The sequence below is a fragment of the Cydia pomonella genome, chromosome 16 (assembly GCF_033807575.1).
Source record: "Cydia pomonella isolate Wapato2018A chromosome 16, ilCydPomo1, whole genome shotgun sequence".
NCBI lineage: Eukaryota > Metazoa > Arthropoda > Insecta > Lepidoptera > Tortricidae > Cydia > Cydia pomonella.
The window spans coordinates 17,552,300-17,568,588 of record NC_084718.1 but is presented as its reverse complement, the minus strand read 5'-3'; the positions used below and the strand labels follow the sequence as shown (position 1 = coordinate 17,568,588).

Genomic DNA, 16,289 nt, shown 5'->3' with positions numbered 1-16,289 from the left:
TTTTTCCATCTACAAAAATGTTTCTAAGCCACGGGAAATAATCCCGGAAATGGTAACCTCTATTTATAATTTGCCAGTTATACCATGATGCAGTCGATTGGACCACGCTAAGTTTCATCTATTTTTTTTAATACTACGTCGGTGGCAAACAAGCAGACGGCGCGCCTGATAGTAAACAGTCTCTGTAGCCTATGTACGCCCGTAACTCCAGAGGAGTTACAATCGCGTTGCCGACCCTAACACTCCGCACCCTCGTTGAGCTCTGGCTACCTCACTCACCGGCAGGAACACAACACTATGAGTAGGGTCTAGTGTTATTTGGCTGCGGTTTTCTGTAAGGTGGAGGTACTTCCCCACTTGGCCTCTGCTCTAGATCTGGAAAGATCCGCTGTGCTGTGCCCTACCACACAAAGCGAGATGACATTCACAATGTCCATACCTCTCTTTTGGACGTAGTTTAAGGACGTACCCGGGTCTGGGTCCATGTTTGGAACTTGTAGGGAAATGTATGCATTCTTACGACCAGAGTCAGCTATATTTGTTGCCAATTGCATATACAGTATTAACCCGTAATGTTATTTCAGCTCCTAGACCTCATGCACACGCTACACAGCCGGACAGCGCAAATATTCAAATGGTGGCGCGACGAAGCCGACCAGGACCAAGGTAACGTAGGATTTACAACCTTAATTCCTTAGTTACAGAGTCTACTTTTGTAAAAACCTGCATTAAACATTGAGAAATAAATTGAAATTGAAAACTGAAGAGAAATTTTGGTTTTTTGCGCATGATTGTATATGAAAACGAAACGTAAAACAAGATAATGTCAAAGAAACAAAACTATTTACAATGAAAAATGTATTGATATGATATAATAACATCACAAATTTTATTTCTTGACAAACTCAACATTAAATCGAGGCTCTCCACTGTTTGCACCCAATTTGTAAAGATAAAGATAGTTTATTTTCCAAGTAGCCATATTACAATGCGCTTATGAACGTCAAATAAAGCTACATCGCTCTAACCCTACACCCTCCTACTACCACTCCTAAAATGTATCCCGGGTAAGGGTATCCCGATATGGGACCGGAAAGAAACTCGGCGGGACATATCTTTTCAAAACATTATATCTTATAATTAACATGCATTAAATAAAAAAATACAATTTAAATTAATATGGAATATAAAAAATTGATGCACTAGATTGCTAATGTACTTGGTTTCTTCGGACATCTAAGCAGGACAGGGCCACATAGTCTGGACTTATTTAAATCTAACGATACAAGCTACTTGTACAGTCAGCATCAATAGGAGCTGATGAAACAACGCGTCAAAAGTATCTGACATCCCGGATAACTTTCCCAAATATAGATAAATCTCTAAAATTTTCATTCAAAAGTATATATTTTACAGTTTTGATTGTTCTAGATATAAAACCATCACTGTTTGTTAAGTTATTACAGAATGGTAGATACTTTTGAGACCTTGTTTGATCCGCTACTTTTGATGCTGACTGTACCAAGAATCCTACAATTTGTTTTTAATTCAGATATAAGATTATTTTTTCTCTGAACTCCCCATCGGCACACAAACCTTAAGGTTTTGCCTACGATGGGTCTTATATTAAATACTAGACTGTAACTTTTTTGTTTATTCAATAAATTATAATTATTAAAAAAAAACACTGGCCGCATGCCCAGGAAGCGTAGAACGGACGTATGGCCATGCGTTGGGCGGACAGAATGACCAGACAAAAACCACACTGCAGGCTAGCATACACCGGGCCCAAGAGCGGCTTGGAGAGCACTGGTGAAGAGTGTCCGCAGTCTTCACGTCCCTCAGTCACGAGGATACGAGGGAAGAAGTACATCTTGTGTATTATGTATTCCATTAAAAACTATTTTTCTAGGTGCTGAGGAATACGACCTATGGGAAGTGGCGTGGAAACCTTTGCTGCAGGGCATTGCCGAATTTTGTACAGACAGAAGGAAGCAAGTAAGTTTACATGCCATACTTAAAAAATCGTGGAAATTATTTAGACAGCTGCTTAAATAATGTTAAAATAAGAATTGTTTATTTAAAAGAAAATCTTGTTTGTTTTGTTTTGTTGTTGTTTATTTAAAAAAAAAAATACATTTAAAAAATATCCTGCGGCCCCCACTAGGCTATGCCTGTCACGTGGCAGTCAGATTCGGTTAAAATGAAAGTAGGTATTTTAAAGATTCGGTTAAGGATTAAGGCAGGATATTCTTCCGAATTTATAGTTTTTTGATGAACGTGAGTTTCAACTCGCAGGACCAATGTATGGAACTACTATAAATAATTGTAATCCAAATATTTTCCATTCCAATTGTAATTCAAACTTCAGTTCTTTAGTTTATGTTTTTTTTCTAGAGATGCAATGAATTCGGCCATTATTCGGTATTCGGCCACAATTTCACTATTCGGCCGAATACCGAATAGTACGTTAACACGTAGATAACGGCAAACGATGGGTCTAAAAAGTAACAAACTACAAGTCAGACTACCTTTATATTCATAGATAGTAATACAAAAAGATGAGAAAAATAATACAAAATATTTTTTTTTACACACACAACGAAATCTAACGCACCGCAATGTCGTGCAGAATAAGCGCAATTTCTATCCAAGACTGCCTACAGCGAGAAATTAGTTGCAACTTGCACAGCGCATGCACGCGCGCGTTCGATTTTACTTCATTTTAGGTAAAACTTCTTGCCGATTATTCGGCGGCCGAATATTCGGCTATTCGGCCGATGGCTCCGCCGAATATTCGATATTACGGAACCCTGGGATAGATGGTTAAACCGTTTATCCAGTGTCAAATTGTACTGGTAACCATGGTAACTACAGGTTTAACCGGTTAAGAGCCCAGTAACGATTTTAGAGCAAAAATGTGAAATTGATACATTTAGTCGTTGAAATTGTACACCTTTTGTTTGTTATCTAAATAACAAGTATTGGTTTCTATTGGCATTCTCATCTTGCCTTTTAATAATGAGGTCGCAAGGGTGCGTCCCCGGTAATATGTGACGAGAAAGTACAGTTTTTAAAAAATCATCAATAAATCACGGTGGTAAGTTATACAAAATAATGTATAAGAACAGTTTCAGCAAATGTAGTAGATTGTTTAAGTATCAAAATTACGTTGAAATTAAGTCGATTTTCAGAGAAATTGTCACTTGTTTTGAAGTAGGTTCTGTAGAAAATAGATTTCGTCTAACTTTCATTTACACTACATCAAATTTATAATAACAAAAATGTAGTTTACTAAAGTTGAAGTAGAGGATATGTGTAATACAAAATTACCATTTTTAGCAACTCAAACTTTACGAAATTTACAAATAAGATCGACTAAATCAGTGATTTACGCGCGTGTACCTAAAAGTCCATCAGAAAAATAATTATTACTAATTAAATGAGTCCTTTTTTTATTGATTTATTAAAATGAAAGATAACAAGACGTGCTAATAGAAACCAGTATTTGTTATTTCTAATAGTTAACAAAAGGTGTACAATTTCATCGACTAAATCTATCAATTTGTCATTTTTGCGACTAAATTCGATAACGGCTTCTAATCCCGGGTTAGTGATTGGGGCATGTGGCCCTTATACTATCCATCTTTGTGTGGCGTCGGTGGAGGTCATATTTTGCTACGCTACTAGCGCCATGCTCTATCCATAAAGAAATAAATTGTCGAATGTACTCGAATATTAAAAAAGTAACCAAAAACAGAAAATAATTTTCGTGGTAAAAATAGGTTTATGCCTATTCATAATGATCTGTCTTCTCGTAATAAGGAAAGACAAATGTTTGAGAATTAACTCCTCGAATCTCATCGACTCTGTATTAATTATAGGGTAATTCTTACACAAATTGACTAAGTCCCACGGTAAGCTCAAGAAGGCTTACGATATATATAACAAATAAACAAATGCTTAAATACATAGAAAACATCCATGACTCAGGAACAAATACTTGTTGTGCTTATCACACAAATATATGGCATGTATCGTAGTGTACATTACGGAGCCTTAATATGACTATTAAAACCCAAAATTATATTTTTAAACTATTTAATTGACGATGAACGTCTTACATGGTAGATATGAAAAAGTGCAAGGGACGGGTAGACATATAAAAATTATTAATAGCGGTGCAGTAAGCGCTTATTCAATGTTGACGGCAAAATCACTCGCGCGCACTGAATATCACAGCAAACGCAGCAGGGGTCTGAACATGGCAATTACTGGGATTCGAACCCAGGACCATCGGCTTCATAGGCAGGGTCACTACCCACTAGGCCAGACCGGCTTAGTTTATTTAGTGAAGAGAATATTTTTTAATTTACTAGATGTATTTGCTAAGCATGTATATTCCAGGTGGCAAACAGCGCGATAGCGTACCTGCAGCGAGCACTCCTCGCACCCGGCCTGCACGCCCTCGGCGGCGCCCGCTGGGAGGCGTGCTTCGCCGCCGTGCTGTTCCCGCTGCTGGACGCCGTGGCGCCCGCGCACGCCAGCCGCGCCAACACTATACTATGCAAGGTATATCACATATTGTTCGAATCCGGACTTTCATATAAAATGGTTTGCCAAATATCACGCTAGATGGCGCTGTGCTGAGAACGGCGATTTCTACATCACGCTAACGGATTTTTACTGGGATTGTATATATGGCCCGTGCACGTTGTACTTTCAACCATGATCCCGAACGAGGCGCTACGTCACCTACCACTGCGCTCCATAGTGGCGGTGACCAGCCTCTTCAACGGGATCATGCGCTCGGGGCACTACCCGACCCCCTGGAAGCTTGGTCGGGTGATTATGCTGCCTAAGCCTGGCAAGGACCGTGGAAGACCGGAGAACTACAGGCCCATCACCCTACTCAGCACCCTCTCCAAGGTGTTTGAGCGACTTCTCCTAGGAAGACTGCAACCATACATAGAGCCCAGACCGGAGCAGTTTGGGTTCAGAGATGGCCACTCAACGACACTGCAGCTGACAAGAGTGCTCCACTACATGTCGACGGCCATGAACAAGAAGGAGCACACCGCCGCCGTATGCCTGGACATGGAGAAGGCCTTCGACAGAGTGTGGCATGAGGGACTAATCTACAAGTTGTCGAAGGCCGAAGCACCGCACTCCGAAGCATCACACCCTGCACCCCGTCGGTTAGTCAAGGTGGTGTCCTCCTTCTTGACTGATCGGCGCTTCATGGTCGCCGTCGAGGACGCAACCTCAGGAGAACATCCCATCCACGCGGGCGTTCCCCAGGGGAGCGTACTCTCACCAGCCTGCTACGCCCTGTTCACGGACGACTTCCCAGTCGTCGGAGACGTCAAGTTGGGCCTCTACGCGGACGACGCGGCACTCTTCGCCGCGTCCATGAACCCCTCGCACGCCGCCAAGAAGATCCAGAGGTCCCTCGACGCCCTCCCCGACTGGCTCTCCAGGTGGAGGATGTCCGTCAACGTGGGGAAAACGCAGGCCATGCTCACCGGCTTCACCAACAAGCCCCCCCCCGCCTCTTCGCCTGAACAACGAATACATAGCCTGGCTGCCGCAGATCAAGTATCTGGGAGTGACGCTTGACCGGCGGCTCACAATGAAGCCGCACGTGGACGAGGTGGTTCGGCGCGTAAAAACCGCACGAACCCTATTGCGTCCAGTGCTCTGCAGCAACCTCCCCCGCCGCACGAAGCTGGGGATTTACAAGACATACATACGGTCCCGCCTGACGTACGCAGCACCAGCCTGGTACGCCCTGACGGCTGAAACCAACAAGAAAAGGCTGCGTGCGCAGGAGAATATGTCTCTACGTACCGTGGTAAATGCCCCCCGCTTCGTGCGTAACATCGATATCCAGCGTGGACTGAAATGGCAGGGCCTGGACGCCTTCATCAGTCATCTCTCGGGCAGAATGTTCGAGCGCGCCGACCACTCCAGACACCGCCACCTGCAGGGCATCGCGCCACTCCACGCGCGCCCGCCAGACACCCGAAGGCAGCGCCAGCTCCCTAGGACGCTGGCACAACCTGCAAAGGAGAAGGAAGGAGACAATTAAAGGAAAAGAAGAGAAGAAGCAGGGCCTCAGCAGCGGAGAAGCCTACCAGCCTCAAAGCCGCAGAAAGGCCCACACTTCTACCACTTCAAAGAAGCCCCGCCTAAAAGGCAACAATTGACCCGCCCGTCGTTACGGGCGGCGAACACCATACCGCCAAAAATCCAAAGAAAGGATGGGAAGGCTACCCACTCCTCACACCAGAGGAGTTGGCAGATGTACGATGTATGTACTTTCAACCATATTGTGGCCTGAATTGGAAACATACGCTCTGCGTTGAGTCAGCGGTCAGTTATTTATTTATTATATTTTAATATATATAATAGTATAACTAAGTTGGAAGCAAAACTTGAAATTTACACTTCGCGCCAATAAACAGGCACAACTCATGCACGTTCCCTATAAAGATTGGGCAACTTAGGAGAGTTTTAAGTGTAAAAAGTAATAGGGTCGGATTATGTTTAGCCGACTCGAAGCACTATTAAAAAAAGGTGAACAGTAAAAGGCCTGGATTTGTCCGACCCTGTTTTCTACATAAAAACTCCATTATTTAAAAACTGATGCTTGAGCGATGCGGGTATTCATAATAGATAGTTACGTACTTTTGCACCGTCCAATTTCATTTCTAGAGGATGGGCATGTGCGCCAGACGCTACACGCTCCGCTGAACGCCGTACCGCACCCTAGAAATATAGAAATGATTTGAAAAGTGTGTAAAAATTTAAATAAGATATTGTTAACATATTCTCTTTCATATTCCAGGTGTTCCTGCACCACCTGTCCGCCCTGTCCCCGCGGCCGACGTTCGGCGCGCTGTGGCTGCGCGTCGTGGCGGTGCAGCGCGCGCTGCTCGCCACGCCGCTGGACCCGCTCACCGAGGCCGCGCTGGAGTCCCTCAAGAACATGATACTCGTCATGCACTCTGTGCGGGTGAGGCGGTCGCTCCCTGTGTATAATGGACAACATCCTTGACAATTTATTCTTTTTGAATTTGAAAAGGAAATCGGAAATGAAAAAAGTGCTTTACACATCTTACTTATTCCGGTTCGAGGGACTATGTACAAATTTTGCACTAGGGTATCGAAGAGGATGCAAAAACAAATACAGTGTTTAATTAAACAGATGTGTATTTATTCTACAAGTACCAATCTTCACACGAATCCTCAGAGAAGTTGTAAAAAAAAAGTTCCACACTTTGTACAACTACGTTGATCTAACGTTCGCTAGTTTATGGGAGTAACAGCGCCATCTATCGGGACATTGGGTAAACCCATTCCGGTAGCGTTTCGTACACTAAATCCTAAAGGTGTTTCCGTGATTAAATAAAGTTGCGTGAAACGTTTAAACTAATAACAAGTTATGGTCTGAACCTTCCCAAATAACTAAAAATCTAAATTAACTGACTATACAGCTCTTGCTTATTTGAACGAGAGAGAGGCAAATAAACGAATGAATTAATGAAATTTTTTGTGGTTGGCCCTCTCTTGAAAGAAGAAAAAAGAAAAGGCGCAAAATTCAAAATTTCTATTGTTAAGGGTGGTATTCCAGCTGTCCAATTTCTTTGTCTCATGTGCATTGCGTTTCATTCTCTCACTAAGCAAAATGTGAGATACAAATACACATTGGACCATGCAATAGGACAGGTGGAATATCATCCTTAAGTTACCTACCAGGCTATATTTATGAATTGGACTTACAAATATTAGTATTAAAGTTTATTTTTATTTGCACAGATATTCACGAACGCGGACGGCTACAACGACCTCTGGTACATCACGTGGGAGAAAATAGGCGAATTTCTGCCTAACTTGAAAGACGAGCTTTTCCCGGAAGGTAAATATCATTCACCATCGCGCATCGCAAGTCTCGCCAAGGACGCTAACGACGGCCACAGCCGTCAGCTTCGTCAATGGGACTTACGCGGGACTTCGTAAAGTTCAATTTTGCTTAAATAATCGCTATCGCCTGGCGTCCGGGGCAGGGCATATTCCTTCGTCGTCTGGCGTTCAAAGGGTTAAAAAAAGTAGCTACGTAATACTTACCATATTTTTTTTTATCTTTCAGCAAAAGACACCAAACCCACCCAACTTCCTCCCTCTGCCCCGCCCATCCTCCCCCAACACCCACTCCACACCCCCTCCCCGACCCAGTCCCCGCCGCTCCAGTCCTCGTCCCCCACCTTCCAGCCCCCGGCCGCGGCGCACGGGGCCCCGCAGCTGGTCGCGCCGGTGCCGGGGATGCCAGTTAGTGGCATGGTGCCTATAAGGAACCCGCTGTACGATCAGACAGGATTGAGTGCGTCTGTTTTACTACAACCTTTAAATGAGGTAAGTTTAAGTTTAGTATTCATGAACAGAACTGACATTGTTGTTATTCTTATTTGGCACGAAGACCATACAGGATGTTTATTTAGTCACCTGCAATAATTTACGGGGTGAATATACATATAGGTCATACCATAGAGAAATAAGAAGTAATAGAGTGCTCACTCCATACATCAGTTTTGGTACCAAAATGCTTATTATTTTCGCAGTCGACACCTAACGACGATCAACGATTTTCCGCTAATATTATAGAGCATTAGACTTTTTGTTTGCTGCGATATCTATTGTTGAGTAGCAGTACTGAGAGTTCCGTTACTCGGTGCTAGATGTCGACTGCAAAAATAATAAGCATTTTGGTACCAAAACTAATGTATGGAGTGAGTGTATTACTTCTTATTTCTCTATGGTCATACTGAGCAGCTTTTACTATGGAGCCAACCACGAAATTGAAAAAAAATTGTCTGTTTCATACATTTTGGCTGGCTGACCTTGAAATTTTCTACGGGAAAGTAATTTTTTTTTCGCGATTTCTTAGTTGATCCAATAGTAAAGGTTGCTCAGTGTGACCTATATATTCACCCCTTAAATTATTGCAGGTGACTAAATAAAAACCCTGTACAGCGGAGTAAGCTCTAAGGCCAAAAAATACGGTCCGAAAAGGAGCATAAAACTTGAAATATTGTATACTAAACTCATCTTAAACGTTAACCCGATTACGACCGGTTTTTGGATATCTATATATTTAATTTTGATGTATTTCTATTTTGTACAGATGTAGTTTAAATGTATACTTATGTCGACTATGTCAAAAAGTCCACAAAAGTGAATGATTGTCACCTTATTAATTAAAATCGGCTGTAGCTTTAACGGTATTCAGCTTGTAGTACAATCCTAACTAATACAAACATTTTAAAATAAACTTACTTCTTTTCCAGATGGTCTCCACACCAATAGGAATATCCCTTCAGTCACAAATACCAACGCTCTACCGCGCCCCCGAGCAGGTACCACAACCACAAACTGTTCCACTGCAGGTACCAGTTCAGGAAGTACCCCATTCGGTACCATTAACACAAGTTTTATCACATCCGATACCACCGGTACTACCTCAAGTACCACCCCAACCGGTACCAGTACCTCTACAACAGGTACAACCGCCGCAAGTACCGCCCAATCCGGTACCACCCCAACAAGTACAAACTCCAAATGACCCAAAACCATCCATAATCAACTTAAACTACGACATAATCGAAGTAACCAAAATAAAACAGAGCGAACTATTCGCCGAATACATGACCAACCCTTATAACGATACCACAATATCTCCCAAAGAGGCAACCCTATACGACCCTGAGGACCCAAAACCGCTCTTAGATAAAAAATCTCTAAGCGCAAATGCGACCCCTATGCATGTAAAAAATCAAACTCAATTTAGCTCAACAGACAACGTGACACAGAGCTTCAATTTCACGAGCTACTTCGGTTCTGTGAATGAGCTCGTCACGCCGGGGTCCGAGGTGTTTGACAGTTTAACTGGAGACGGATAGCTCGAGTGTGACTTTGGGACTTGGTTGTAAATAGTTCAGAGCTTGAGTTTATGCCATTTTCGATTTAGCATGTTCGGTTTGGAGTCTATTTTTGTTTGGCGACATAAATTATGTTTGACTAGTCTATATTACAGTTATTTTGTGTAATAAGCGCTTGGAAACCATGGGAAGTCTTAGACGAGATACCAACTTGACAAGTCTAAATTTTTTTGAATTGTTTTCATGTTTGAAACCTAGATTATGTACTAAAGTCATAATTTATAATGACTTAAAAACATATTGTTTAAAATAATAAAAAATACGGGAGCTCTGTGATTAGTTAATGACACTAAATTAGAAGCATAACTTTTGTAAACCGTAATCATATATTTTTTTAATATAATAAAGTTTAGTTTTGGTTGTTGATTAGTTTCTATAAAATAAGAATTAATTTGGATAAAAAAAAAGCTGCGTAAATGTAGTTTAGTATTCGACCATACCTAACGGTATACCCCATTTCATTTACCATGGCGAGATTCCACTTGAAACTGCACAAAGAGAACCATAATGTTGATCTATTGTTTAAAAATTGCTTTACGAGCTCTGCTCATCGAAGCGTGTGGTCAAAAAATAACACAAAAGGATCAAGACTGGACAGTTTGTAAGACACGACGCCGAAAAAAAGTTTGCCGGGTATCTTTTGTTATAACTACTTGTATTGTTTACGCCTAATTACCCTCTCAAGTAGAATCCCGCCATGGTAAATGAAATGGGGTACAACAAAATTTATATTTGTTGAAATGAGTTTGCAAAAGCTACGCTTCCTAGCAACATCTATTAACAAATTAGAATAGTTGGGTACTTCTGACTCCGGCCTAGCATTAATATTTACTTTCCTTTAAATTATTTACATTCCATGTACTGTTTTTATTTTATTTTATTGTTTATTAAAGCAATCAGAACTAGAAATATAACTAAACGATAGCCGTAACGTCATTGTATGGTAAAGTGGTTTTGTAGAGAAAAATAAATTGTATCAACTTAAGCGGCTACGTTTTAAGGTGCATATCCATACTTGGGCCGATATTTGTGACATTATCTATGAAAAGGGACCTTATTGTCGGTGGCGCTTACGCCGTTATCAACGATGATCCCATATTATAAACAACGCCGCGCTACGCAGTGTCAATAAGGTCCCTTTTCATAGATAATGTCACATTTATTTTGTTGTAGTTTTTATTTCGTCAGATATGTATCCAATTTGGTCAGTCTGAAGAGCTCTTCATTCTGGGCGGAATAAATCCGAAATCCCAAAAGGGACAAAATTAAATGTAATTTTTCTACTCGTCGAATGTAATGGTTGAATTAAGATTCCGTATACTAAATTATAATTGCGTACTTTTCATGTCTCAACTCGACTTTAATATTCATTTAGATACGCTGTAGTCAACTATAATATTTTTATTTATGTCTTTTGTACTACATTTTTGTCTACTGAGATAGTTACCAATTTCCATTAACTATTTTATTCTAAAAAAAGTATTATTTTAGATGACTCGTAGAAAAAGTATTGTATACTTACAATATTGATATAATCAAGCTTTTCAATCTCGTACCTTACTTAGGCAATTCAGCAAGTTTACCGTTACCTAAACACACACGACTGAAAAACTAATATATCACGATTGTATATGTGTTACTAAAATACCATACGTTTTGGATAACATTTATTGGGTATTGAACAGAATATATAATACAGGTTGTTTATTCAGTCATCTGCAATAATTTACGTGGTGAATATAGGGACCGTGCGCGTTGGAGGGTCTGCCATCTTGTGGCCTGAATCGGAACCATAGACATGTACATGTACACGTCACGTGTTTTCTTGTGCATAGTAGGTTCTGCCATCTTGTGGGCTACATCGAAACAAAAAACATCACATTTACGCCTCGCGCCAAAAATCTGACGGCTCCTGTGCTGCCGCCTACAGTTCATGCACGCTCCCTATATAGGTCAAACCGAGCAACTTTTACTATGGGATTGCGACACAAATATTACCTGTTTCATACATTTTGGCTGTCTGTAAATTTTCTGTAATCTGTAAATTTTTTTTCGCGATTTTGTGATTGGTCCCATAGTTGAAAAGTAGCTCAATAAGACCTAAATATTCAGCCCGTAAATTATGGTGACTAAATACAGCCTGTATATTATCCTATCAACCAAATGGTTTAAATTCTGACGAACAAAACAACAAAATAACTGCCCACTTGACGGCAGATAGCAGTCGTAGTATATTAGAGAGCTGAGATACAGAATTAGAATACATTACCAATAGCATGTTATGAAATTTCATGTTTTTCCATACAAACTATCAGCTTACAGCGACATCTGCCGTCGAACATGGAATGCACCTTTCTGTAATTACCATTAAACAGCTGAACGAGGGCGTTTTACTGACGACAAAGGAATTTGAACCTTCCGTACAGAAGTTACATTTCATATTTAAGGTGCAGCTCCACACCGCGCCGTGAGCTCCATTGTAAATAATATGAAAACGGATGTATAGCGGGTTCAAATTTCTTTTTAGTTCTAGTAAATGCGATCCAACTCGTTATCTGTGGCTTTCCATCAGAGAGTCCTTATACCGACTGACGCCCGGTCTGGCCTAGTGGATAGTGACCCTGCCTATGAAGCCAATGGTCCTGGGTTCGAATCCCGGTAAGGGCTAAATTTGTGTGATGAACACAGATATTTGTTCCTGAGTCATGGGTGTTTCTATGTATATAAGTATGTATTTATCCATATACGTGTGTATATCGTCGCCTAATACCCATGGTACAAGGTTTGCTTAGTTTGGGGCTAGGTCGATTTGTGTGAGATTGTCCCCAAATATTTATTTATTTATATTATTATGCTTCATCCGCTAAGGACCTTTCTATCAGTAACTTTTTCTGATGGAAAGGCCCTTATGAACATGAAGCATTATTATAAGGAACCTTTTCTGGTGGAAAGCCACATTTGATGTAAATAGTAGAGTTGATTGGATAGCTCACTTATATAACTTTAGTCAACTTCTATAGGATTTATAGTATTATTATTAATGATTTACCGACTTCAGTACCAGGGTCTTTTCAGGATGTAAATTGTAATTAATCGTTTCGTTTTGTATAGAGAGCTATATATAATTATATACCTATCGATGTAATATATGTTTAACAATTTATTAATAAAACTGTTTAACAATTTTATCCAGTTGTTGTAGTTTGATAGATAACCCTATAGAATCATGGAAATACTCCTAAAGATCTATTCATTGTGTAAATCTAAGGAAATTTCTAGCTTCCAATTTAACAGCTTAAAAAGACGGTGCTTTACGGCTCCGTAAATTATTAGGTAACTTTTATAGGCAAAAGTTGACGTTGCGCAGTACAGTGCCATATATTTCGGCTGACTATCCTTACACCAAAGAATTAACTATAATTTGAAAAGATCCCATGCGTCAATTTCTAGTTTTAGGGGTTTCGACAGTCAAGTGTGAACTCTTGATGCATGTCATCCGAAGTTATTCAAAAAAGGGGATAAAGAAAACATAGTATTTGTATCCAAAATCAACAGTATAATATATATTTACATTATTTACAGTTTATATATCGAGAGCGCCTTCACAGAAGGCATATAGGCACTTAACAGTCTTTCACGCAGATTCACACTCTGGACACATGCAACGGTCTCTTATAGTAGGGGTGATTAGTTCTAAGAAGGGGTGGGGAGTAGCTAGGGGCTTTGCGAGGGGGGCATAGTGCTTTCCTCCAGACAACTGCTGATTTCCTCGACCACGCCCACGCGCCTGCTGCTATTCCGCAAGCGAGCCAAAGGCAGATTGAAAGGCCGTTAGATCCGACTGTTTCCTCTTGGTTCCCGGACTCTAAAGCCGCTAGCAAGGCTAAGCCGGAGTGCGTTTCTCTTAAGCGAGATTCGTAGACTCTCACTGCTGTACCAGCAGCAGCTAAGATTAAATATAGTATTCCACAGGCGGCAGCTCGAGCAGCGAGCCTTCCGACGCGCTTTGCACCTCGTGAGTCCAAAGCTCTTCTCACTCTCATAATGCCTGGACACGCGCCGAAAGCAAGCGCGATAGATGTCACAAGCAACGCGCCTCTTGGCACCCCAATCAGAGCGGCAGCGGCCGCGTCTGATACCACACACGTCCCTGTCAGCTCGTCTGCAGTTACTCTTCTCAAGGCTAAAGCTGCCGCTGTCCACGCGCCGGCCCATCCCCATGAAACTGCGTGGAGATACGCTGCGGCCCTCTCTAGAGCTTCTGTCGACCATTCGCTGGCTGCAGTTAGGTACCATGCGACGCAAGCATTCGCAAACCAAGCATCAGCGGCGAGCGTGAAGTAGTACGTTATAGAGAAGAACGCGACGCAGGTAGTTGATGCTAGACCGTCGACGGCAAGTGTAGTCCCGGAGCATGACACTATCTTAGCTCCCAGCCAGCCGCGCGCTACGTACGCTAAGCCTATAATGGCGTGGCACGCCGCCATCCATACTACTGGTCTCTCCGGGTAGCGGTATCTCGACGGCTCCGCGCAGAACGTCAGCAAAGCGAACGAGGTGGATAGTAATGAGAACCAAGCAAGAGTAGTCATCAGAATTTCAGCTGTTCGCTTGTCGCTTTGAGTGTACTGGGCTGGCTGTCCGCAAGCAGGCCAGCACTCTCCAGTGGGTGCTCTTGTGTGGGCCGGCGGGCAGCCGTGTTCGCGTAAATCTTGTTCGTGGAAAGGCCATCTTGGGGGCGGTGGTGGTTCTGGCTCAGATTCGCTGGCGTTAGGCGGCCGCATGCAGAGTCTCCTGTCTGCTCTGAGCGGGAATGCAGTGCAGTCTAGGTTTAAGTTCGTGAGGGTCTTGAGTTGTTCCTTGCAGTCGTCGGCAACGGTCTCGCAGAGCGCACGGCAGGCGCTGACGGAGCCCGACACCTCCTTGGTACAGAGCGGGACGAAGGCCGAGCACAGCAGGAAACGCGCGTGCGGCGAGCAGCCGCTCGAGAGGATGCTGGCGAATGCGGCCATCTGAAACAAGGAGAAATCCATTTTAGCACTTGTACAACACATCACAAACTGCAGTAGACTAATCACTATTAAATTAGGCGCTTAAACATTAAAAGTAATGGTCACACTTAGTGTTAAAATACTACGAATATAAAATAATGCTAGTTGCCGACGAAAACCCTCACCACAACTTTACGCCTCACATCACACCTTTTTTGTCACAAAAGACAAATGATCAGTACCCATTTTTTTCATCACATCACTTCATCATCTGTACTTATTTACAATACAATGTTAGAAAAGTTCCTACGTTTAGCTTAATTCCATTATGTAAGACAATATATTATATAGCCTCCCTTCTAATCACTAATCAAATCACTATCAGGAAACCTTTCGCTAACTCGTTCATCAGTTCCCAGGCCGCAAATACAAAGGCAAGGTCGCGTTTTTGCGGATGTCAGAATGAAAGGACTCGAACTGACGAGTTTGCTTTTTGTAAAGGGTCGGAGTGACTTGTGTGACGGGTTTAGAGCGGTGAAATTTTGAGGGCTTTTCATTTGTCTTTTAGGTCTGCGCTTAATTACTTATAGCGAATGTAGTATTACACCGTACACAGTAGGCTTTTGGTAGCCTAATATGTGCCTACATTTCTAGATAATGATGTCATACGAGTATATGAACGTCTGACAGATGGGCTCAGGCTCCATAATCAGCTAGAAACGTACATGATTACCTAATATTGAAGTACATATCTAAGTTATTCATGTTTGCACTTTTTACACAAGTTTTTATTGACATATAAACTACTTAAATCGGCTTTATATCAGTCTGTTACACAACAAACATTTGCGCATGTATGTAAAAAAAATCGGGAAGAGGTTTCAGATTTACTTTTCCTTTAAAAATTGAAGGGCAGTAAGGCTTATTTTAAGAAACAAGTTTATCCTAAACAAAAACACACATTGCAAGCCTCAAACGGCTGCAGGATTTTAACGGTTCGCCAGGCATTGTTAATAGTGGGCAAAAAGCCACGGAACCACCGCCCTTGGGCTGCTGGCAATTAGAGATGCTTCTGTGGGAATGCACGCTTCGCTGGAGCAGATATTTGGGTTAGGCAGGCATGCAACAAACACATTTGGGCTAAGATTTTGAAAGATGTGAACGTTTATTTCAGTTTAAAATCATATCATGTACCTGGTAGATCAACTATCGGTTATCGGTTATCAGCTGGTTTACTATAAAAGGCTGTTTTAGAATAAATTTAAAATTAATCTACCTACTTGCGTGAGCATATATCTAA

The 16,289-nt window shown here is 41.8% G+C and overlaps 2 protein-coding genes across 2 annotated transcripts in view; one reads left to right on the top strand and one right to left on the bottom strand.

Annotated features, from left to right (window-relative positions):
- LOC133526427 (Golgi-specific brefeldin A-resistance guanine nucleotide exchange factor 1) overlaps nucleotides 1-13,186 on the top strand; it is a 56,226-nt gene extending 43,040 nt beyond the window's left edge. The window contains exons 25-31 of the mRNA XM_061863057.1: nucleotides 585-666; nucleotides 1,913-1,998; nucleotides 4,408-4,572; nucleotides 6,851-7,018; nucleotides 7,822-7,921; nucleotides 8,153-8,415; nucleotides 9,348-13,186. Coding sequence (XP_061719041.1) covers nucleotides 585-666; nucleotides 1,913-1,998; nucleotides 4,408-4,572; nucleotides 6,851-7,018; nucleotides 7,822-7,921; nucleotides 8,153-8,415; nucleotides 9,348-9,959 — 1,476 coding nt within the window. The 3' untranslated portion in view covers nucleotides 9,960-13,186. The remainder of the gene's footprint in view (nucleotides 1-584; nucleotides 667-1,912; nucleotides 1,999-4,407; nucleotides 4,573-6,850; nucleotides 7,019-7,821; nucleotides 7,922-8,152; nucleotides 8,416-9,347) is intronic.
- Nucleotides 13,187-13,533: 347 nt separating this feature from the next.
- LOC133526390 (frizzled-10-like) overlaps nucleotides 13,534-16,289 on the bottom strand; it is a 32,934-nt gene continuing 30,178 nt past the window's right edge. The window contains exon 2 of the mRNA XM_061863001.1: nucleotides 13,534-15,010. Within this exon, the coding sequence (XP_061718985.1) occupies nucleotides 13,643-15,010 (1,368 nt within the window). The 3' untranslated portion in view covers nucleotides 13,534-13,642. The remainder of the gene's footprint in view (nucleotides 15,011-16,289) is intronic.